Source organism: Rhopilema esculentum, chromosome 4 (assembly GCF_057945365.1).
Source record: "Rhopilema esculentum isolate cy_ngs chromosome 4, ASM5794536v1, whole genome shotgun sequence".
NCBI lineage: Eukaryota > Metazoa > Cnidaria > Scyphozoa > Rhizostomeae > Rhizostomatidae > Rhopilema > Rhopilema esculentum.
The window spans coordinates 9920783-9946227 of NC_142818.1; the positions used below are offsets into that span (position 1 = coordinate 9920783).

Sequence of the window (25445 nt, forward strand, 5' to 3'; positions counted from 1 at the left end):
TGACATGACTATTGATCCTCCTCTATTTGGTGCAGTTGCTAAAATAGGTGTTGCTAGCTACAGTGGTGGCGCCACTAGTGTTAGTGGCAGGGTCAGCCCCTGTGCTTTGCTGGGACAAAATTAAAAAAACTTGGCAACACCCTTTCTACTGCCAGAAAGCTATAGAGGCATATCACAAAAAAATTTTGTCAAAAATATTTTCTCATCCCTCCCTCAACATTTTCTCATCAAATTTAGACAAAATACAAAATTGTTCCTTCTATGAAGTGTGGGGATATGTGGGGCTATTGCTTTCTCTTCAAAATGTCAGTGTGACTTTAATGGTTTCCACTCAGAAACCTGAAATACCCTAATGTCCTAACTTATCTCCATTCGAGGACAAAACTAGCATGACTAATCTAAATCACTCATGATCTACCTCTACAAGTCTCGTTTGGTTTTTTCTACATGGAGAGCTCCACCTAAATCAACCAACCTTGACAACTACAATCATACAAAGTACACCATTTAATTCATTTTCAACTTATTGTTAGGTGTATTTTAGTTATAATCAACTCCTACAACCCCTGCCAACATAATAACTTAGACCACCTTTCAAAGCGTTCATTTCTCTTCTGAGAACTACTTTATCCATTTTCAATTTTTGCTGTTAAGTGTGGTTTGATATGGCAATTGACTTTTGGATTCAAATATGAGACATGCATGTCAACTTATATATTTTTTGCAATACTTTTAGAACCAATGAAAGTAACATAAAAATCTCAAAAACCCTTTCCTGTGCTAGATAATCCAGACTTCCTCTTATGACACACACAAATTTTCTTCTCTTGCTACTTGACTTGTTAAATTTGATACATACAACATTTAAATACAAATGCACGCATACGTGTGTAATAGTTGGATCACTTTTTGTAACGGGGATACACATTGATCACCTGCATCAGTTATTTCAGTTCAGTGTCATATTTTAAAATGCATGGAGACAGGGATGGGGCCAGAAAAGAAATGCTGGGGGGGGGGGCTGTAATGTCAGAGTGCCGACAGTGAGTGAACCACCCACAAAGATGTAATATAACACCATTTCTGCTGTGGTAATTCTAGTTCAAAAAATGAAAAAAAAACTGAGAAAAAAATGAAACAATGAAAATATAAATTAATCACAAAATGGAAGTTATGAAAGTGCAGACATTACGTAAAATTTTTAAAAAATTGAAGTGCCGACAGGGGGGCTAAATGAATTTTGGGGGGCTCCTGCCCCCCAAGCACCCCCGGTAGCGCTCTCCCCGCATGGAGATGGAAAAACTGAATTTCAGTCGAACGAAAGTAAAAAACTAAATGCGATGGCTCGAAATTTCAGTAACACATTTGTTAGCTACATTTCGAAATTAAACAAGTTTTTAAACATACTTACCGACGAGTACCACCATTAGAACTATCAAAAGAGCAATAATGACAGATGATAGCCCAGCGATAATTTCAGTGATGTGGATTTCCCCCATCCCAACACCAGTCCTTTGAAATTCAATTGAAAGTAAAATCTACAAACATTTAATCACCTAAATTCGAGAAAACTTTAGTGACTAAAAATTTCTGTCATTGTTCTCTCTTGTTCTGATATTCTGACATGAAAACTGCTGACAAACGTCTTTCATTACCATCTACTAAACACCACCTTGGTTCCTCAGTCATTCTTCCAACAATTAATTTTGTTATGTTAACTTTGTATCCCTGTCCTAAGGTGGAATCAATTTAAGGTGATTCATTTTCCGTGTCTTCTCTGGAAAGGAACCAGTTTGAGGAGGAACTGTAATTTAGATAAAGTGAAAGACCGGCCTCAAATTTGAAAAGCTGTTTTATACATAATGAAGTTTAGATTCTGTGGAGATCTTGATTGCCCCGATTGGCTGTTAGCAGAAATCAGCATTCTCTCAAAAATATCATCAGTTAAAATGAAACTTCTCTGTGCTCAAGTTGTTGGGGAAATGTTGGGTGGCTCGATCGATTATGCAAAAGCCGCCAAGCTCACAGCTGATGCGAAATTTGAGATTTCCGACATTAAAGCTGCGATTGCTGCATTGAACTTCATCTTCTCGAGTTCTGCAAGGCATCGTGTGGAAGGGGAAACAGTATGCAACGAACTGCAACAACTTGGTTTGCCAAAGGAGCATGCTACTGCTCTCTGCAAAATATATGACGAAAAGCTCCAACAACTGGTGCAAATCCTTCGTGAACAAAGTATGCGTATTTCCAGACTAAAGAAAGTCGATTGGAGAGTTGATTATGTACTAAGCTCAAGTTTATACGACACTATAAGTGAACCAGAAGTTCAAATTAAAATTTCAAAGGAAGACAAAATTATAGACAAAGAATGTGAATTGGCCTTTACTGTTAATGGAGACGAATTCAGAACATTGCTAGCTGAACTTAAGCAAGCTTACAAATTGATGGAAGATCTCTCTTAGTTAGAAGAATTGTGTATGACATTGACCTCTCATAGATTGATTTTTGGCAGTAAACAAAGTATGTGATCTACCGTTTTTGTATGTGTTTCAAAAAATCTTTTGGAGAGTAGCAAATAGCTTAGTTACTGTTAAAATAGGTTGGAATCATTTAACAGCATGATACAATCGTGCCAGACTGCAAATTTTGGGTATGTGCGGGGAACGCCTTCCCCACCCAATAATTTTTTGCTCAAATCCCGTCCGAGAATTTTTGCAAATTTAGATTAATCCGAGCAGTTGGAACATGGACTTTTGGTGAATTCCGCGCATCGCCTAATCTTGAGGCCTAAAAGTGCTATTTAAAAATAAAATCCCGCAGCTTTTAACCTGTCATTTTGCAACATGATTTGTTCCCACGCATGCATAAGCGATAGAAAATAATTCCCTGCGCACAAAACATACTTTGCATTCTGGCAATCGTGCTATGGAAAAATTGAAATCCTAGACAAAATAAAAGTTGTATCTTCTTCTTGAAGCAGATGTCATTTCATCTTATCTAAGTGATTTAATTTTATTGTGAAGAACAAGTATAATTCCATGAAGAATTTTTCTACATAACAAAGAATAACAGCTTTTTCTACTGTCTAGGACTCTTTGTTAAAAATAAATAAAATCTCAAAATAAAGCAGTTTAATTTTTAAATTGTTTCTAAACATAACTGCATGTTTGTTGCGTCCGATGCGCTATAAAACAGGTCATCTACATTGTTATGATTAAGTTGACCAAATATGTTTGATCAAATATGTTTTCAAATTTTCCCTCTCTGGGTGAGTAGTCATATAGACCTGTTGGTTAACTTTTGGAAAAAAGGAAATAATTGTATTAAAAAACACACAATGTTGCTTATGTTTGCTTTGTACTTCAAATGAGTATAAAAAAATGTTCATTATAATTATGAATAAATATTGACTTTTTTGCCTCTATTCTTTGCAAATGATTTTTAAAATAGGATGTTTTGAAATGAATCAAAATTCAGTAAGCCAAAAGGTTTGGCTGAATTTGAAGTTTAAACCTTGTCTTTGGAAGTAAAAAATGGGACCTTTATTTGAATAAAGATGGTGATTGACAGTAAGAAAAACTAAGCAGAAAAGGAATTGGGACTTGATACACTACAATTCTTGCAGAGCAATTTCAATAAAGTCGAAGTTAGACTTTTTGACAATTTTATTTTTGAAAAAGGTTGTCAAAATAATCTATGGTCCAATACATGTATATCAATTCTTTCGTTTGGTTAAAAGATTTTGCTTTCACTAAAAAATTGAAAGATTCTATGAGCCCATAAGGCAAAAAAAAGGTCTACATATGAACGGGTAAATCAGCCCTTTCATTATTTTTAATCTAGAACAATGTATTTTAAAGCAGAAGATCCTTTGCATAATCTTTTGTTAACATTATTGTCAATTAATCCAACCCTGTCTAAAGAGTATTTGACAAATCTAGAAAAAATAATGGCACCATTTAACTTAAGGTTTTGCAGTGTAATGCTACAAGGATAGAATTATTGGGGAGTGTGGGGTGTGTGACACCACCTCAATATTTTAGTGCTCTTCGGTAAATTCTACTTCAATTCAGTAAAAAGCATTTTTTGTAACCATTAGTAACAAAATGATGCAAAAATTAACTTTGTTTATCTTCTTGTCTTCTTTATCTCAAAGGTGAAAACTGAAATTTTAAAAATGGGTGTTTCCATCTAAAGTTTTGTAATGGTTCACTGATTCGACAGGCATGTACAAGCATTTGTGTATTCCTTGTATTTTGCTTTCCTCTAGAAAAATACTGATGAATGACAAATCAAAGAAACAATTATGGTTAGTTGTAGAAAACCACGATTCCTCTGAATTAATCGGATATGACAACTGAACCTTTCCTGCTGCTTTCTTATGACCCCCTCTTTAACAATTTGTATGCTTTCATGCGCTGATCAAATTCACACGAAAAATTTACTGATTGGTTCTACTGATTTGTGTTTGAATGTTTCACATTTCTTGAATTGCAATTTCCAGAACTGTCTATGAACAATGAATGCCCAAGACACATTTCAAACCAAATAGCTATTTAGTTGTAAAAAAGCCAGTTCTTTGACCAAAAATTCCTAAAAGATGCAATGTACCTTAGTTTTAACTTAATGCCATCACTAAATCATTGTTAAATGCTGGCAGCAAAGGGACAAAGAGGGCTGGGTTCATAGGTTAACAGGACTTTTTCTGAACCAAGACCAACATATACATTTAACAAAGCATCACATAACTTTCCAATCACTTGCCAGTCAAATTCCTTGCCCTGTTAGGCCTGTAACACAGCTGTCCTGAAGTATAATAGATTATATGGTTGTGAGCTGAGAGTCACAAAACAAATAACATAATCTTTATTACACAATTCCCTTTGTTTCATGGAAAAAAATTAACATACAACAAAGTGTGTTTCAAGTGACCAGAAATGCAAATTACATGTGGTTACCATAGAACAGCTTGCATTTAAACCTATTCAGTGTATGCAAACCATTATATTCAAAATAAGCACTTTGGGCAGTTCTTTTCCAGATTTAAGTTTGGATAAGATTCAATTACAATTCTCTTATCACTGCTTATTTTTCATGGCAGCACGCTTTCCTGTCAATGCTTGGAAGCCAGATTTGATGCTTGCAACAGAACATCTTGAGCCACAGGTTTCACACTGCAAGAAGAATAGTCTTGTTTCCTTGTGCAGAATTGTGTCAGGTGACCTACAGGTATGGCATGTCACATACTCCCCTGTAAAAGACACAAAAAATCATTCAGTACTTTAAAAAACTCAATTCATCTGTCTAAATTTAACTTTAAATTGCACTAAGTTAATTCCTTACAGGCTTATAATTACAAACTAAGTAAAACTAAAAAACTTGGCATTATTCTTATCGCTATTTCCTACAGTTAAAACATTATTATCACCCATTTGAGGGGCTAGTGACATTTTCCTCCAATAGGGAATGGTTCCCATTTTCCGCAAAAATGAATCAAAACTGTTTTAATGGCATTTGAATTAACATGTCCTGCTTAAAAGGCATCCACTTTCTTAATAGAAGCAAAATCTTCCATCAAGATAACTAGAATGAAGTTTTAATTTCTGATGCCAACTCTCGTAAAAACACTGATGCTACGTCTCTACTCACTTGAAGCTAAGTTGAAAATATCTAGGTTAAAACTGATCCATTCAGAGATATTTAAATCTTTTTTTATAAAGTAGGTTAATGGTGACACGAAACATTGGATTACTTTTAGACTTTTTGTTTTAATGTATGCTGGTTGAAGGGCTGTAGTATGGGAACCTTTTAATCTAGTGCCAAATACGACTAAGGGCTCTAATCATAGGTAGGTTCATATGTTGTGTTATCCATCAAACACCTGCAAATTAAGAAATAACAAGACAAAACATTGATAAACAATTTTATGATAATGATGCACATAAGTCCATTTCAACTTGCAATAACTATCAGTGATTTCCTGTCAGTGATTTCAAAAGTAAGAAAGGGCCCTGTTTGTGGTTATAAAAGAGTGTTGAAGGAAGGGACTGATCAATATGAAGGCTGTACATCCAAATTTTAGAATCTGTTGTGCAAACAAACAGAATAATATCTATATATGAACACAAATATATAAACACAAGAAATCTTACTGATGTATCGACGTAATACGTTTTCAATTTGCTTTTGCTGAAATCTTCCCTTGATAATAAGCTGGTTCCCACCATCAACTGAGCCACTGAGGGTAAATTAGATTTGTAAAAAACAAATTTAAAAATGCCACATAAGTTAAGACTCTAATACTTTTAGTAAAAACTAGAAAATCATTCTAGTTATTCTAGAAAATTTACTTATTTTTGGATCGCTTGTCAGGAATTTTCTATTCCGTACCACAAGCAACACCTATTAATGGTTTATGAATAGATAGCCTTGATAGCAAAGTAAAAAATTCACATGACCTAAAATACTGCTTAAAAGTACTATTTCAGTACTATTTTCTACTTAACACATCAAAGCTATATATAAATTATTTTATGATTCGAATAAGTCCAAGGGACCCCAACTCGGTTACCAGGGGAAGGGGACTTATTTAAAAAATTCATTTTTTCCAATAGGGAACTTGTTAATAGGGGACTTTTTCAGGTCTTATTTGGAAGAAATTTCCACAAGGTATATAACCTGCCAGCATTTGCCCCTCTTCAAGTCTACAAGGGCAATTGCCCTTACAAGTACATAAAGAAAATAAAGAAAGCCATAAATGTAATACATGAAAAATTTTATGAAAAGTTACATAAACAATTGTAAGAAAAAAATAATCTACACAAAATGTTACATTTTTTGTGTGCTGAAAGTTTTTTCACATCACGCATCAAACTGGTAGTGATATCAAAGAATGTCAATAACATTTTAAACTGTATGTCTATAAACTTTGAATTGATTTGTTCAGCTTCGTGAGAAAACATCTGCTTTTGGGTCAAATAAGTTCTGATACGATAAATTTTAAAAACTTTGGCGGGGATGGCACTCCACAGACAAAGTGCAGGGGTCAAATTACTAAAATATCATTACCTAAAAGAGCCACAGAATATGCCCTAAGGGCCACATCTGACCTCTGCGCCATATGTTTAACACCTCTGCTCTAAAGTCTCAAGAAACATATAATAGGAATTTCCACAATGCCCTTTACTCATTTAGCTTAATTTCTATATCACTCAGATTTCCAAAAATGTTTGGCAATTTATCAGAATTCAAATGAAAACACTGCAAAAAAGCATGCACACATTGTTTTGCTAGAAAACCCGATGTAACAGTTTATGAGTTGTCCATAGTGTTTACATTGCTGCATAGGCCCTAGGGAAGATGCTGGAAGACTCTACACCGTGCAATGAAAAGTCCTAATTATGTACTCTGTAGGATAGCAAGGGAATGGCAAGAGGTAGCAGATGCCCCCTCCCCCAATGGCAAAAATATCTTTGAAAAGGGCCTTTTCTGGCTTTCCAAAAGGTGTGGACCCAGTCCTTTTCGTTTAGCGCGTGCGATCGCACCCGCACATGCCTGCACACGCGCAAGTTAAATTGCGCGTGCTTTTGACCACACGCGCAAACAGGTGTTTTTGCAGTTTTCTGTTAAAGGGCCTCTCCAGCCAAATTTTGCACTTGCATTTTATTGGCAATTTTTATAAAGAAGTTGAGCCTGCTGATCACGAATTCGTTATTTGTTTTTTGATATTTTTTTACAGTTTGTGAGATATAAGCTCTTGCATTTCGATAATTTAATTGAATTAACCGACAAAAATTTTTGGTTGGTGACACTGTGACGCAATTTTTACGTCACAGTGTATTTCGGATAGTCTCGCCTCAAACCGAATCGAACGACGGCGATTCGCAAATTGAACACTGCAAGTGATGGTACTTTCAGTTCTGTTCCGCCAGCTTTTAGTTTGAGCATTTCAGACACAAATTCTGAAGCCTTTAGTTGTTCATCGTTTCTGGAGAACAACTGAAGTGACAATTTCGATTAATTATACGCGAGGGAAGAGCTGGAACAGGAACTGGAGCTGGATGAAGTTATCAACGCGTGACCATGACTCCTTCACGCTTCGGTGAAGGATATACGAAATTCATGGCGAACGAGAGCCGCACATTGTGACGTCAGAATGTCACCAAACTGATTCGGCTTTTGTTGTTTTTTTTTCTCGGAAAGGTGCAACTTTAAAGCCTTGCAACTTCTAAACTAATTGGAATTTTTCAAAAACAATGACTTTGTCATAATACACGCACCAGATGCTAACTTTTAAGTCATTAAAAAAAATTTTTTTTTGCTGGAGAGGCCCTTTAACATCAATTTCCCATGGTCTCATGATTGTTTATCCTTTCCCTTGTTACTTGATTCGCACTTTTGACCACAATATGATTTTTCCAATTTTCGGAAGTGATGTTTGGCTTTTGACTGAGTGCTCCATTCAACTTAGCGTCTCGTCTTTCAGCTAAGTCGCCATTAGCATGTTAAGTGTAATAACTGATTTCCTGTCAAAACGTAATTAGGCCCTGAAAGCAAGTAGCTGTTGGAAACAATTTTTACTTGCTCTTGTAACTATGGAGAGTTACGACGACTTTTAAAAGATGGCTGCTAAGGACAACAAAATCTGTTATGTATTGATTAATTGAGTTTTGCTCTTGCACGTATTCGAGTGGCTTTTTCCTTTTACCAATTTTATCAGGTTTGTACTTCAAATTTTCTTACAAGTGCGATCGCACGCGCAAATTTGTTTACATGTGCGATTTGCCACACACGCGTAATTTTGCTCACGAAAAGGACTGGTGGACCCCCATTTTTCTCTTGCTCAACACACCTTCATACCCAATCTTACCAAAAGTACTGACATAAATTTACCCTCTTGCATTTATTCAAGCATAATATTACTAAAAAAACTAATACTAGCAATCCCATTCAATATATACCTTAAAAAACTAACCTTGTACCCAGCTCAGCCAATAAAAATGCTAGAAGATGCTTTGGTTGTCGATGTAGAATTCTGCAAATATCTGCAAAGTTTACAAAGGATGTTTTCTTTGTTCCAATACGGACAACTTGAGGTGGCTTCATAACAAATTTCTTCTTACCGCCTTCTGCCATTGCAGGGTTCTTTGCACGCATTATTTCAAAAACACGGTTTAAAAGCTGCAAACATAAAAACAGCATCTTTAAGTTTTTACTTTTAAAGTTATTAATGCTATTTGAAAAAATACTCACAAAATGATCATGGGAAGGTTTCAAAATAGTTATTTCAGTACATACACACCAGCGGGGGTAGTTAAGATTTTGCCATTAGAGGGAGAGGGGATTTTTTTCTATAAACATGAAGAAAAAACCAGATTAAAAACAACATACAGAGGTAATGTATAAATAAACATGTACAAGCAAACCCAGTCACGTGTAAGAGGGCTGGTTTTGGGACCCCTAGAATATTGGGAGCCTAGGCCCCCTGCTCCCTCCACCTACCCCCTTGATACACACACCACTAAATATCAAGTAAATCCAAGGAAACTAAAAAAACTGTAATACTTCAACCAGGCAAATACTTCCTACATCAAACCCACTTGAACTAGTCTCTTGTAATCACAGAGAAATTATGCTGCTCAATAACTCACAAGGGGTAGTTGTATTGGTACTTTCTGCCTCTGTCATGTAACAATGCAACTGATCTGCTCAGGTTATACTTTAAAAAATTTCCTAATATAATATGCTACTACAGCACAAATAACATATAAAGACTACAAATAACATGAATAATATATAATTACTAACACAAATGGCAGGCAATAAATAATAATGTTGCTTGCCAGAAATATTTTTAGAAAAGCATCTCATATTTGTTCTCAACTGTTAAATTTGCAGTTTCATTATAAGTAAATAAAAATGAAATAATTCTGGGGAAAGACTGACCTCGTCGTAAGTGTAATCTCTGTCCTCTGCAAGAGCAGCTGATGGTTTCTTAGCTTCATTATCTGTTCAAAAGCAAATTTAGGTCAAATAATAAATTCCACATATTAAAAGCATGTGATGTACTGAAATACCTAAGGTTTTTCTGCTAAAAACGCATCTATCACATTCAAAGAGCAATTCTATCCTTGTTAAAAACAACACATTTCATTGGCAGGGGAATCATTACCTTATGTAGATAAAACAGTCAGGCCTGCTAACAACCAAAAACTTTATAGTATGTATTCAGACTTAACTAACATAGTAACAATGTAAACAGTGAAAATACTTTATTAGTATGTATTCAGACTTAACTAACATAGTAACAATGTAAACAGTGAAAATACTTTATTAGTTAACTTTTTACCATTTGATTCATCTCCTTCCTCTTCATTTTCATCAAGCTTGAAAAAAGCCAATAAAAATGTAAACGATTAAATAACTTTGGAAGGTAGCGCAGAGGTAAAATATATAAGGGAAAGGGTATTCAGGTATAGACAAACTGGTGAACATATAATATTTAACATTTTTGGCTGGGCCACAAACAAAACCTTACTGTGCTAGTAGGCCAGAAGAATATATAGATTATTCAGCTGCAAATTTTATATTGAACAGTAAATAGATTAATTGTACCAGCTACATCAAAAATTAAATTAATATTTACATTAACAGTAAAATGGAAAAAAACAAAGTGAAATATTTCATTATATGTTTGCCAAAAGTTAATTAATGCCACACATAGAACAGATAGTTGTTATGCATTGTTAAGAAAATAAAATGATTGTTTGTAAAGGTAGATTGTAGCTCTGACTTGTTCAGCTTAATAAGAGAAAAAGTTTGCTTTTAGATCAAATCAGTTTGCCTTATAACTAGAACTTGTTTTTAACTTAAGATTTTATAAGTCTTGTGGATTGAAAGTGCACTATAAGAAAAGTGAGAAGCCACGAAACTGATTTATTGTGTCAATTTTCCACAACTTTTTTAAAAAAACCCTTGGGTCTCTAGCCTCTGACAACCTCTAACAACTAAGCCTATTAGATGCTTCTAACTGCTAGATAAATTAAACATTGGGAATGATCAGGCCTTGCAAGGAGAGGTGCTTTAGCTTGAAGACTCTAGGAGCTTGATTGATCAAGTACATGTCGAGTTATGCTGTCTAAAAATTAAAAGCAAAAAACCAAATTTTGTTATTGATGATATTTGATGATGCTCATTCGAGGGCTTAGAAAGTTGAAGGAGCTCTGTTTGTTAAGGCCCTGCTTTTCGCTCATCACAAGGCCTGGGCATGATATGACACTATATTCAATAAACTTAATCGAACAGGTTCATGACAATTCAGCATTGTGAAACATTGTTTTGCAAATACCTGTTTTGGCAAACACCAGTTTTGGCAAGCACAAGGTCCCCATGACATAATATGATAAAGGTGGTGCAATTACTTTTGAACAAGTCAAAACATTAACCTAGTCACACAACAGTTTTCCTTTATTTTATTTGGGCCATAACAGACAAAATCAAAAAATCATTTATATATTTCAATTATGAATATCTAATATCTTATTTCTCTTACAAATGCATCCTTGGGCTGCTTTTTGGGCTTCTTCTTTTTGGCCAGAGAAAGATCAAGTTCTTCATCAGCCATTGGCCCCTCATTATCTTGTTTATTATCTTCAGATTCATTGTTTTCGACCAATGCTTCCTACGACAAGCATCAATATAGAACATCAGTAAGATATGCAATAATATCAAATGAATGGCTGCCATTTGCCTTCAAATGAAGCAACACACAGTCTGTAGGAGGTCTTTTTTATTTGAACTTTGCAGAATCTTACAGATCTATCAACTTTTTATTTTAGGTATACAAATGGAAAAGACTAGAATTCAAAGAAAAGTCTGGGATAATAAAAAGCAATAATAAAAAAGTGATGATAAGTATATCAAACAAAAAATATGCAAAACCAGAAAGAAGAGGTTTTTTTAAATGGCTCATGATGAATAATATATAAGGATGGGCATCCATTTGCAAACTTATCTTTGAAATAAAAATAACTTTCAATAATCAATGTATTTGAAATTATATTTTTCAATTTATCTTGCCTTTTGAACAAAGCCTTTTAAACAATGTAGGCATACACATAATACTTAAAACTTTCAAATTATTTTTTTAGAAAAATACCTTCTTCTTTTTCTTTTTCTTTTTCATCTTTGAAAAATCATCAAGATCCAAATCAATATCTGTTGATTAAAAAGCAATTTTATATATAAATGCAAAATTAATCTCTTCATTGAGGCAAGTGGCACATTTACAATTTTTTAAAGAACACATTTTCATTATTCTGTGTTTTTGCTAAAATATTTACTGCTTTCATGTTGACTCACTGAGAAGTCTGGCTTTCAAAAGGAGCATTTTCTTACAAAATCAACAAAGAAGGCTCCAGGGGCAATTTCACAAGAAAGTGTGTGGTTTCTTATCATCTCACCCATATTATTAAAGATGCAAACATAATAGCCAATGCTTGAGCATGCCAAACTGTATAACCATGAAAACTTGCAAAATATCATCATATCGCACGCCCATGCCTTGACACACGCCTTCCATTGCACAGAAGTGCAGTTCATCGCAAATCTTAAATAATCTGAACACTTGAATTCAGATTATTTTTGCTGGGGAGCAAAACTAAACATAAGTCTACATCATAAAAGTCGACAGACATATTGCCTAATGCTTCATCAAAACATCTCAAGAGTTGGCATGTAGGCAGCTCTTGTGTTCCAAACTCTTTTCTACTTGGTTGATAACATTTTTACCACTCTCATCAGTAAAAACTGAAAAAAAGGCCTGAAAAAACATTCTTAGAATTTTTAGAGCACCCATTTAAACTTTCTAGAGATGGCCATGACTGGTCTCCTGAGATTCCTATTAAAGATGGCTGCCTTCTAGACAAAAAGAAAGTCAGACATTGACCTGCTTCTTTTTTCTTCTCTTGTATATCTTCTAAGTTATCATTCTTCTCTGCTTCCTGACTTTTCTCAGGCTCTGGTTGAACAGGTACATTCTCAAAATCCTCAAAATCAACTGGTACCTTCTTCTTCTTCTTTTTCTTCATCATGGGGTCAAATAACTAGAAATTTGAATATGCAACTGTAAGATTGAGCAAATTGTTGAGATCTGAAAGAAGGTCTACAAATCAACAAAGAAACTTATATCAAGACTACACCAACTTTATAAATAAGGATAATTTTTACCTAGGTATGTAATAGCATTGACAATTGTATGAGCCTTCAAACATTAGGCTAGGAGAACAGCATCAAGATGTAATCTACACAATAGCAAGTGATGTAAATATACTGTGAACAGGCAATTGACTTGAAAATTTTATTTTGACATAAAATGTTTCTTTGTGGTTTGATTATTAAGCAGGCTGTTTCTGTATGTCTATATGACAAGTAAATTGGACTCAGCCCATTTTACAAAATAGTTTTCAGAAGATAACAAACTACCAGCTTGGGTGAGCTTAAAAGGATGATTACCCATCCCACAATGTTTGCATCTACAGCCAACAACTGTTGGCTTTCTTAATGGTTAACACCAATTTTTAAGTAAAATGTAAAAATTATCCTTTGTGTTAATGCAAATTATAAATTATCCTTTGTGTTAATGCAAGTATCTATTAAAATTTACTTTTATTGTAGAAGACTCTAATGATACTTTAAAAGTCACGGAAAACATAGAAGCTTCTGATGATACCAAAAAATTTCAGGCTACAAATGCCTGTCCTTAAAACATACATTAAATTAAAGGAACCCAAAGTACTATGGTACCCATCAGCTTCAAAGAGGTGCCAAACTGCATTAGTGCCCATACTGTAAATAGCCAGGAGCAGAGCTACATTTAATGGCTTAGGTGTTGGCTTAATCTATGAACAATGATTCTGACTTGCCAAAGAAACCATAAAAAGACTTTAGAACACTGTGAGCAAAAGGTGGGCTCCAACAACCAAAATCGCAAAAGCTTTAAGAATCAAAGAAAAGAAGGGATACCAAGCCTATTACCTGGCTTTTTATTCAAAAGAGACCCAAATGATGATACATTATACTGTGATGACCACTGCAAATTGCAAGCATTTGCTTTTGTATCTTATTCATCTTTACAGAGAAACATACTAACTTGAATAATGAAGTATTATTTGCTAGGCCCAACTGACGACTTAGGCAAGTTTGGTTGACTCTGAACATTCCAATGCAATAACACTAACTATAAGGAATAACAGTACCTTTTTACAAACTATTCGAATTACATTGTTCCATTTTGTATGCTATAAGATATAATAAAAGAGTCCAATACAAAAACAATTTTATTCACAATTACCATCTCTTCTTCCGCCATTTTGAATGTCGCGTTGTGGTCTAGGCCTTCCTTTTAAATGGAATGCACAGAATATACGATAAATGTATGTATAAATCAAAGTCTTTTTATTGTAATTTTCAGTAACTGCGACAGTGTAGTTTGCTTCTTTAGGGCATCAAATGAACGCTAAAACCCCTTCCTCTACATGATTGCGACCATATTCCTCAGCATTGTGATCAAAGAGAGAACATGTGAATTGTTGCATCATTCATTGCGCTTGCGCACTACTCAACGACATACCTTGACGAAAATGGCACGATGCAAGAGAACGGCATCTTGACATAAAAGGGGGCCCAATGTATCTTGGCGTTATTGCATGATCTGCGTATTTTCGATGCAAGTATTTGCGAAAAAAAATTTATTATGTGTAAATGCATTGAAATTACATTTGCGCGTGAACTGTGAATTGAAATTACTATTTTGCTTATGATTGCTGCAAGCCAAGTTCGAAATTGAGTGTATTTTACCAGCAGAAGGTCTTGGTTTCCTGTAACAGATTAATGTCTCCAGTCAGTGGCATCACCTCATACTTTTTGTTAGGGGGAGGGGTGTGGCTGCCTATTTGCCCTGCAGAAAAAATTTTGCCCTGGCAAAAGTTGGAAATGTTGGGAACTGGCCCTCAGTTCCCGTAACACTAAAATACTTCTCAAGGTAAGTTGATCCCGCTTTTACTTAGGTCCTTGCTCAGTGTGTCCACAAGTTTACCGATGTGTTTGCCTACCCTTGGGGAGACGAGCAAGAGAAAGTTTGTTGATGAGTGAGGAGGCAACCCTCCATCCTGGATTCAAAGGGCATGCGCTCATTTTTTACAACACACTTCACACTTTCGATATACACACTAGCATTTCACAAGATGAGGGCATCAAAGCCATCAAAAATTATTATGGGAAAACTATTCTGCTGTATATAAAATACAACAGATGGTGATTTTATTCTCAAACATAATTATGTTGCCTTTACACTCAGAGGCGGACTGGCCCACCGTAGCCTGCGTCACAGTGTTAAATCACTAATTTGATCTAACATAAACGCGCGAGTTCTAATTAATAAGTAGAATTAACTTACGTCCTTGGGCAGAAGAACTCGAATGAAGACACGTCTCGTCTAAAACGGCAAATGATTTCGACCGCAACTTTATTAATCAACAGCTTTCGGCGAGTCTCTCTAAAAACTACGCTACATGATATATATATGAATATCTAGGGGCAAAGGTTAAAATTATGTCTTTACTAAATATGGTTAACAGAAATGTATTTAATGTTCCTGGCCAATCAGGGAAGCGATAGAAAAATATCTGATGCAATGTACATGAACCCGGCACAAAGAACAACGTGTGATCTGATGTCTGATGCAATGCTGGTATGCAGCAAAATCAATAATCGAACAAAACAACAGCAACAGCATAAAAGCGATTGTTTAAATGAACTGTCTATTTACAACAGACCATCACCACCAAGGAGGAGAGTGATGGTGATGGTTGTGATGGTGATGATGGTCACTCTCCTCCTTGGTGGTGATGGTCTGTGGCGCAGGCTAGCCCACCGGCCCACCGGCCCACCGGCCCACCGGCCCACCGGCCCACCGGCCCACCGGCCCACCGGCCCACCGGCCCACCGGCCCACCGGCCCACCGGTCCTAATCTTACAAAAAGGGCCCCATTTTGCTGAATATGAGGCCTTCTTTTGGATGCTCCATTACTAAAAATGGAGATTTCACAAAACGTGAAAAATAAGTGCTTATTTGTGATAAATAGATAATAAGTGATAGACAGGTCAACAGACGATAAAAAATGTTCACTTTGCCAGGGATAGTGCTATGGGGGGAAGGGGTAGTGGTGGTGTGACAACCATTAAGAATGATGGATTGGCTCAGCAGATTCGACACTTTTGGTGTTTTTTTACTCGGCAAACTCGGTGGTAGCATAAATTGGAAAATGGATGATAGTTGATGGTATATTTAATTGTTTTTATTCTCATTTCTATTTGATCCTCTTTGCTCATCAGCACGTTAATATTTCAACCGTTAATTGGCAAGTTGAAACCAGCGAGAACCAACTACACATTACAATGTTTCAGGGTTGGGTGCACGAATGGCGAGAATAAATACCAGAGAATCGATCAAAACCATCGAATAGCTTCGCTTGTGAGTATTATTTCTAAGAGGAAGATTGTATTTTAAGATTTAATGAGTGCATGCCAGTGAACTGGAAGCATCGAAATTCAAAAATTTCTTTCTCTTCTGCGGCAACCATGCGCCTCAGGTAGAAACGTTCGTGTTCTTTTTCATTGCTCGTGTCGCAAAGCTACAAGAAGCTAACCTACCTCAGTAAATATGGCTCCTATTCTGTTTGATGATTGAATGAAGAAAGTTTTGTGATGAAGATTTGCCTATCCAAATACTCTTTTTAGGACTGGCCTTAGAGCGCGCCTGTGTCAATTTACGCGCAGACAAATTTTGAATTTCTGTTTACAGTAACAGAAGAAAACCTTTCAAGAATCACAAGCTCGTTAGGTAGTTTACTTTTGAGAAGGTACCTTCCATTTTTGACAACAAAGAATGCCTTCATTTTATTTAATTAAAAAACCCATACCTTCTTTGCAATTGACCACACCATTATTTCTGGCCACACCCACCAAGGACCCCTTAAGTTTTTCATGGCCAGTTGAAAAATAGATTTACAAAATTATCCATAAATGAAAATGGTTGTCAAACGGCCTTGTCACTATTTACAATATTTGGTTTTATAAAAATCACGGCTGTTATAAATGGGCTAGTTGTAAAATTTTGACTGCCCGTTAACTTTTTCTACCGACTTATCCTCCTTAGGTTCCTAGAGTACTTCTGAGGGAACATGTCTTTTGTTTATCATCTATTATCTTTGCCGCTCTCCCTCTTGTGACCGACCTTGTCACAGACAAACTTTTCATTCTCTGCATTTTTGTGCTGGTGTTATCATCTTTCTAATATTTTCTAACGAGAGTTGTCCAAGTGGTCATCAATTATAGATAAGATTCTATAGAATTTTCTTATATTTCGGGGCACTTCTTGCCCCCACTGCCCCTCTTCGAAGAGGGCAAGAGAGGCAGCTGCCCCTCCAGCCTCCCCCCTGTTTAGACGCCCCTGTATAAAGTCGACTCCCTTCAAGTCATGTTTCTGGTTAGAGTCAAAGCAAATTAAGACTCAAATCTGCAAAACTATTTCATCAAATTTTGACCCAAATGGCCCTGTTTACAGTTTCTTAGTTTTCTGGCAAGAGGTGCTTGTCTTTTTTAGTACGGTTTTTAGATAAGACACAAATATCAACCAAGGGTGTAACCATAGAAATAGGTGTAACACTAAAGGTGAAAGGAAATTAGAGTCAATTTAGAAATCTATTCCATCCACCCCAAGGTCACGCTGGCAATTTCTACTTCGTGTCACTGGTAGTCTGTATCATTTTACTTTTGGAGTAGACAAATTACAAGCATCGCCTAATTTCTTATCACAGTTACATAAAAAGAACAACAAAACAGATCCGTTGGTAGAAAACATTTGCCTTGCAAAAATCAGTTTTGCGCTGCGAAAAGGTCCTACCGTCGTGGTTTGGGGGGGGGGGGGTGAACCATCTTCCCATGCCCCCATTCAAGTGACGCCCCTGTCTCCAGTATACAAAGATTCAAATAGAGGGGATTCGACAGAGCGAGGTAGAATGACAAACGAAAATAAAATCTGAGAATGAGCAGAAAGCAGGACATATGGATATATATATATACTTATTTTGACGTTTTATGCTGCGAGGAGTGTCAGACGAAAAAGCTTTTAGCCAATGTTATAAAATGTTTGCTTTTTTCAAAGCCATCTTCAAGATATTTATACATTCTTATCATATCTATTTATATGAAAAGAGAAAGTGAAGAAACTGTTATTGGAGATAAGTAAAATGTCTTTTAAGTCCAGAAGGTCATAATGTCCAAAATTTAGCAACAATTATAACAAACCTAAACTTTTCTAGACCTATTTACAACTCAATCATCAAATACTGGTTTAAAATGAAAAAGATAAAGAAAAGGTACTTGCGATTTTTACATTTAAAGGTTAAAGTTTCATTTTGAATAGCTGAATCGATGGCAACGATGGTGTTATTTTTGCTTTCGTATCATGGGAATATTTGTCAAAAATATAACAAAGAAATTGAGCAGTTTCTTGAGACTAACTGGGTTCGATTTATCTTGGCAGATGCTGAAGTATGCAACTTCAGAATTTATCAAGCGACCAAAAAAAGACCCTCAAAATTCCTTTTTTAAATCTTTCTGATTTTCATATGCCCACAAATTTAATTTTTACTTCGGGGAGTTTTATTGCAAACAAATTTCATTGTAAAAACGAGGAGTTTTGTGTATATAGAAGTGCTTTGTCGGCAAATTTTCAAATTTGTCGGCAAATAAAGGATGGCTCACTCACTTTGTCGGCAAATGGGATCGGAAAATGCCACCACTATATGCCTTTACAGCATGGTACCAGCAGAATTGGGACTAATCGTGGGTGTAATAGACAGAAATATTAAGCACAGGGGTAGATTGGGACTGAGTTTATCGCTATCAGATTTCAACAGGGACCGGGTGGTGAAATTATTGGGGGTGTGACCTTCCCCACACCCTCCTCATTTGCACCCCTAGGCGGATGGTTACAATATAAAAAGCAATTTTACCGTTTTATAAAAATAAACTCAAATGATTCTGTCGCAAAGTCGACCAGGTCCAAGGGCATATGCCACGTTTGTGATCGGTTTAAGATAAGACATTAGAGTGTTTTGATTCGTTAGCAAATTAACAATAGGTGCCCAAGAAGTTTGGTGTTGTAGGATTTGCTTTCAGAGAAACAAGGATTGGTTTTTTGGCTAACTTTCGTTATCAAAAAAGCACAAGATGCAATGTGAAATGTAACTGATGTCAAAGATGCTCTGGAAAAAAGACCTCGCCACGAAGGCAAATCATAGTTCCCACAAAAAACTTTGATAAAAAGAAAACAGTTTGGCACAAGACCGAGAGACAGGGGAGATGTATCTAAATATGTGCATCCGATGATCGGTAGGAACCAATAACAAATGTGGCAAATGCTCTTTAAAACCAGGAATAGCATTTTCCAATGCAGCGCACTAATTCGGAAAGGAGAAATCTGCCGTTGGTAACTGGATCGGTAGCCATTGCGTGAAATCTATCGGGGGCGGTTAAATCTGATTCCGACATGTCGAATGAAAATGTTTATTTCTTTAGAGGAAGCAAGAGCAGCGAAGCGACGGGTCCTCTTGGTTTTCTGTGGTCGATGTGGATTTTGATTGCAAGAGGTTCAACAGAAACGACATAGTAATTGTATATTGGAACAAGTAATCGTGAAAAAATGTAAAATATATAAAGTGCACGTAAATAGTGGCTTCAATGAAAACCGTAGGCACCGTTCAGAGGGTTATGAAACGGAAAGACACGGATCTGATCCAGAAGTTATTGAAATTTTGGAGGTTTTCATTTCACACGAGAATGATGAAAAGCGTTATGTTTCGTTCCCCAAAAAGCTCTCAAAATTGATCTGTAAGAAACAAAAACAGAACGGGTTGTTTCTGGCCTCGTGTAGACACCTCTTTTGGCATTCTGTTCCGATTTCAGGGTTTTAATCGCGTATTTAATGGCGGTGTCGATAAAAGAACGCGTTAATTTTTTAAAAGCATCGTGTGTCTATGCGAGGCCGTGTTGCCAGAGTAACGTTCCCCGTCCGTAACGTTCCCCTTGTGAACGAGGCCTTGTAGAACTCCCTATATAAAAGATACATCAAGATTAATAAAGTTATTTTAAGAAAAATTGGAGGTAGCTTCTACGTCCAGCGTGGGAAAGCACAAAAATCTTTCTTGAAAGACTGTCTCTTTTTACGTACTATGAAATGAATGAAAATGAATAGAATAAAGTAATATCCGTAGAATAAAGTTTTGGGGGGGGGGGGGTGTAGAGGGTTTGTCTACAAAATCCTTAGTTTGTCGGTAAAATCATCTATCTTTAGGTGAAATAGTACCTAAATTCTTATCCATTTATGTCATCGGCCATAGTTTATAAAAGTGACCAAATTGCATAGTTTAAAAAATTTTGCATTTTGAAAATCAGCAGACAATTTTAAAACAACTAGCATTGGGAAAAACGGTTTCTCGTTATAAGAAGCGAATGGATTTTTAAGAGATGGGCACTATTTTACAGATATCCGTACATTTTGACTTCTTGAATTTATGGAAGAGATTTGTCAGCGACTGATCCAGTGAGTGGAGTCAGCTTGTCCTTGTCTTAGAGGAACTGCGGTACGAGATTTAAAAATAAAAACCTGTTTTGAAGAGCGCTAAAGTCTGCTTTCAAGTGTACTACGTATCATCGCAATTAGCAATAGACACCTGTCAAAAACGATAGGTCAAATCTACAAGCCAGGACAAACGGTTAGGAGAAAATACTTATATAATCAATTTTCTGCGTTTTTGCCATCGAAACCAGTAGTATCCCCATCCCTCCAATGTCAATGTTTGTGATGGGTAATGGCAGTTGATTACGGAAGTCAGTAAACCCAACAAATTAACATCATCATTAACACTGGTGGAAGGGGGCTGAGTGTTTTGTCATCAATGACAACAACAGCAAGAATCTCCTAACTTTTGTCCAAGATTGTAAGTTAATGGCGATTATCGCCTGACCGGCGACTTTCTGTACGTTTTAGCCCCAGGGAGGGGGGTACTCCCATTAGGGCCTGACAGGGGGGTCCAGTCGATTTGAGCGTCTTACCAAAAGGCTAGCAAATGGCCCAGTTTCGATAATACCACTACCATTTGGGGCGATTTCAAGTATTTGCTACTAGGGGGAGCTTTTACTCAGCTGCTTTGTTTAGTTTACGATTAATTATAGAAAATTAATAAGATCGTATTTTTCCCGATTCAACAACAGTCACTGGCGAAGAAATTTGTCAAAGGAAGACCAGGCGAGCACAAAGAAATGGATGCTACCAAGGGCAAAATTTCGGTTCTTCTGCTACCATTTGAGGGTTATTGCCAAAAAAGACTACCATTTGAGGGTGATTTATAGCACTTTTGCTTTGGCCCTCTTTGACCCTAACCGGACCCCCCTGCTAGGCACTAATAGGAGTGCCCCCCGGGGGTTTTAGCTAATCAGTTTATGGTGCGATATTACAAAATGGAGTATGGACAATGCATTATTTTGAACTGACCAGTAATGATTAATTAAGATTAAGTATGTAAAAATATAGTAAAAGCCACGCTTTTGAAGTGTGTACATCATCACGTGAAAGTGGTTGATTTCTTGTTCACATAGCAACCATCTAGAGGTCATACTGATTCTTGATAGCCAGGGTTTGTTGGTACTAGAATGAATGTCATTTGTTAGTCTGAGCTGAAAATTAATTTTGATCAACGTAGGTCAGTGCTTAGAGTGGCTTTGTCACTAACGGTGGTTTACATATTACTTTTACTGTGCCATTATTCTTTTTAACTGTGCCATAGTTTTTCGTTCAACAGTGCCCTTTATTTCATTTTGAAGAAAAGTTCTTAAGATGAAAAAAAAATTGTTTCAGTTGGAATAATCCAGTTGGTCTATCTACAAACTAATCCAGTGAAAATCCACTGGTGTCCTCGTTTGCAATTTGGTGCCCTCACCTTGCTTCGAATGTAGCTCAACAGCATAATCATTTGGATCTACAGTCGGATCCAGCTTTGTGTGTTTTCGGAAAACAAAGTAGTACACCAGACCCGTTATTTTTGCAATCAAGAATAGCAGTTTATCAAAGGGTGGCTGCGCATGGGTGATACTCGAATTTCATAGCAGCGACCAGTCACGCTTTCGTCAAGCCGAAAGCAAAAGGCTTTTGTTGGCCGCACACGAGAAGCAAAGTGCCACGAGTAGAAAAAATTATCAAATTTTTTTCTTATTTTAACTTTTTGTTATGAATGAATAAATCCTCTCAAATTTTATAAATTATCATTGATAGCATTTGGCTAAGCAAAATGCTGTAGTGTGCTTTAAGATATTTCGTAAAAAATAAGTGCTTCTCATCCTGTTCTGATATATTTAAGAACTTGTACTTTTTGAAACTTTTCCATTGTTCATTAGATATTGTGAATTAAAACATTTTTTACATTTTATTTTCAACCAATAATTAACATTGTAGCCTTTTAAGTAATCATTTAAGTTTTATGCCGTTTCGCTGTGTTGAAGTTGATTTGGGGTGAATTCGAACTATATGTTTTTGCATTATTGCATAAAAATTTTTTCTGTACCAATTGTATTTTGTATTTGTGCGACTGAACTTTATTTGTGCGATTGAATTTTTTTTCAAGCTATGAAATTATATTTGTAAGTTGCAGTTGTGAGTCACCATACATACCTAATGGTAGTCTTCAAAGACCGTGACGTAACCAGTTCGACGTATGGCGCATGCAATGTAGCTGGTGTCACTAAAAGTTATTATCTGTGACAGTGTTACTGCACCAGATTCATCCCATGTCTTTGTTGTTGGATCCCACAGCTTGCACTGCAGAAACACGAAAATGAGTCAAGGTATTGATAAAGAACGTTAGTTGCAATAAAAGATCTTAAAGCCAGAACTACCAATAATGGTATCAGATAATTAAGTTTTCAAGGGCCTAAAATCTGGAATTCACTCTCGTAATCAATAAAGACAGCACAAAATACTAGACAATTTAAGAATTTGATCAAAACTTGGTTCCTTGAAAACAAATGCGCATGCTCGTTTTGCAGTAAATGAACTTTCTTATGCAATCCTTGAAATTGCTTCATGTTAGTCTTAATTAGTGTATATTCACTATTGTAAAAACTAACGTTAAATAATCTACAATACAATAAAAAGAGGGATGAATAAAGGTCAGCAAAGTGAGTGACTGCCGTCAAAGGTTTGAGACATCATCCCAGAGATACGTGGATTGGCAAACTGGTTGCCAAAGTGTTTGGTGCTCATTAATTTATTTGACTCAAGGCAAACCTTCAAATTGGCATTCGACAAGAAACGAGAACTTTAAGTCAGGTCTGATTAAGAAAAATCTCTGATGTTCATCGACAAATGGCGAAGGTTATACCGAGGGGCAATTCACTCTTGAAAATAGCGAACGAGATTTTCCCTAAAACAAAAGGATTTCTGGGGATTGTCAGATAAAACAATAGGATTTTCACAAAAGGTGTACGAGATTTTCTTGGAGTGATTTGCTCCTCGGGTTATACACTTGAAATGGATAAAAACACAGCTAATCTGTCAAATCCGGTCTGGAAACGAAAGCCTTGCTAGGCTCACTGCCTTACCCAATGAAGACGTTCCAACTTACCTGACCTGACTTACCAACTTGGTGGTAGTATAAGATGCAGTAACTTACCACGTATGTAGCCAGTGTTGTAGTCTGGAGAGGCATCTTAACAATCATTGGGTTTGCAAGTGCCGAAGGAGTTAGCTCTTCAGCTGCATACATTTCGTCAGGATTCCAAAGTTGAATGAGAAGAACATCACTGAGACGTTTTGAAACAGGAGGAGTGGACAGGTAATCCAGCGGCATCTATGTTGAAAAAATTACACATGAGGATACTAATGAAGGCTAAAAAGTGGTATGGTACGTAAGTCAATACACAAAAAACATGTCATCTTTGATGCCACGACAATGATCTAATGAATTGTGCTTCTTTGTTTGTCTTTCCTATCTTGAATCAAATCTTTAAGCTACCAAATTCACCACTAAAGATTAGCTGGTAAGAAATTTTTATCATTAACTACGTTAGGAGACATTAACGTAAGAATTTGTTGTTGTCAATAACAAAGTAAAGAGATATGAACATCAATTCTGGGACCGTACACCAGTCAAAATGTGAGAGGGCTAAAAAGGGCCACACCCTCTAGAACGTTGGAAAATCCCTCTTTTAGAAAATTTTTGTTTCATTTCTACTGAAGCTATATAAACAGTCTGGTTCAGAGAAGACATCAATAGCTATAAAAATACATAAAATTAGCTTGGAGATAATAAAACATCAAGGAAAACACCTAGAAAATAAACAAAAAGGTTCCCAGTCAAGAAAAACTGCTACTACTTAGGAGTATACTTTCCAATGTTGTGTTAGAGCATAGTTAGAGTAAACTTCCCAAAAAATGTTCCAACCTATTGTTTCAAAAACGGGGAGGGACTATAGCCCCAATTAGTCCAATGGCTGCGCGGTGCCTGCATCAATTTTTGGTTGACAAACAGCAAGAATGTACACATAAATAAAGAAATAAACTTCAAATGTTGTCCTTGCTTTCGAAATGAACTTAGTTCTTGTTTAGAAACGAGATTGTATACATACAGCTTGCAAGCAAAACTGGATATAACAAGAAAAATGCAATAAAATGATATAACAATTATCCAAGATTAATAAAAAAAATTCAAGACATAAATTAGTCTGAGCAAAACTTCTTATCTCTAGTCACTTCTTACCAAGAAATCCTTTTACCAATCTCAACCTTTTTATCAACCTAAAATCAAATGCTAGCAAAAGCTGAACTTGCACAGTTTGTGTCAAGTTTAAATTTGAGTTTTGAAAATGTCAAAGAAGAAGTCCGGAATAATCGATGCCGAAAACGAGGACATTAATTGAAGAACCCTCTTTTTGAAGAGCATAGAAATACTTATCTTTTTGCTAAAAATCACACGGTTTTTCTTTTTGATACATGTAGTTCAAAATGATCATAAGCATTAGATAATAACATTGTATTAGGAGAGTCATGTTTTACGAATGTCATACTGTAAAAGCTTTATCAAGCCTCTATCAAGCTTTATCAAGCCTCTATCAAGCTTTATCAAGCCTCTATCAAGCTTTATCAAGCCTCTATCAAGCTTTATCAAGCCTCTATCAAGCTTTATCAAGCCTCTATCAAGCTTTATCAAGCCTCTATCAAGCTTTATCAAGCCTCTATCAAGCTTTATCAAGCCTCTATCAAGCTTTATCAAGCCTCTATCAAGCTTTATCAAGCCTCTATCAAGCTTTATCAAGCCTCTATCAAGCTC

General features: G+C 36.1%; 3 protein-coding genes across 5 annotated transcripts in view; 1 reads left to right on the plus strand and 2 right to left on the minus strand.

Annotated features, from left to right (window-relative positions):
• The first annotated feature begins 1753 nt into the window (after positions 1 to 1753).
• Positions 1754 to 9151, plus strand: LOC135691122 (COMM domain-containing protein 4-like). Its single transcript, XM_065208888.2, has one exon. It carries the CDS (start codon positions 1863 to 1865, stop codon positions 2460 to 2462), a length of 600 nt encoding a protein of 199 aa, XP_065064960.1. The 5' UTR covers positions 1754 to 1862; the 3' UTR covers positions 2463 to 9151.
• On the minus strand, positions 4866 to 15600 carry LOC135691116 (eukaryotic translation initiation factor 2 subunit 2). Of its 2 annotated transcripts, none has more exons than XM_065208882.2 (9): positions 15455 to 15600; positions 12947 to 13103; positions 12158 to 12216; positions 11552 to 11680; positions 10349 to 10385; positions 9946 to 10007; positions 8975 to 9180; positions 6153 to 6238; positions 4866 to 5251 (listed from the first exon to the last, which is right to left on the minus strand). In XM_065208882.2, the coding sequence occupies exons 2-9, from the start codon at positions 13089 to 13091 to the stop codon at positions 5079 to 5081; spliced, it is 897 nt and encodes a 298-aa protein (XP_065064954.2). In that variant the 5' UTR covers positions 13092 to 13103; positions 15455 to 15600; the 3' UTR covers positions 4866 to 5078. The 2 variants fall into 2 exon arrangements, with proteins under 2 accessions (XP_065064954.2, XP_065064953.2); XM_065208881.2 differs by lacking the exon at positions 15455 to 15600 and adding an exon at positions 14351 to 14588.
• Positions 15601 to 19177: 3577 nt separating this feature from the next.
• LOC135691100 (uncharacterized) overlaps positions 19178 to 25445 on the minus strand; it is a 49598-nt gene continuing 43330 nt past the window's right edge. Inside the window, exons 23-25 of one of the 2 annotated variants that reach the window (XM_089116126.1) lie at positions 23790 to 23966; positions 22790 to 22936; positions 19181 to 21769 (exon numbers count right to left, since the gene is read on the minus strand). In XM_089116126.1, coding sequence (XP_088972252.1) covers positions 22790 to 22936; positions 23790 to 23966 — 324 coding nt within the window. In that variant the 3' untranslated portion in view covers positions 19181 to 21769. Of the gene's footprint in view, positions 22937 to 23789; positions 23967 to 25445 lie in introns of both variants that reach the window. The other variant, XM_089116127.1, reaches the window with a different exon arrangement.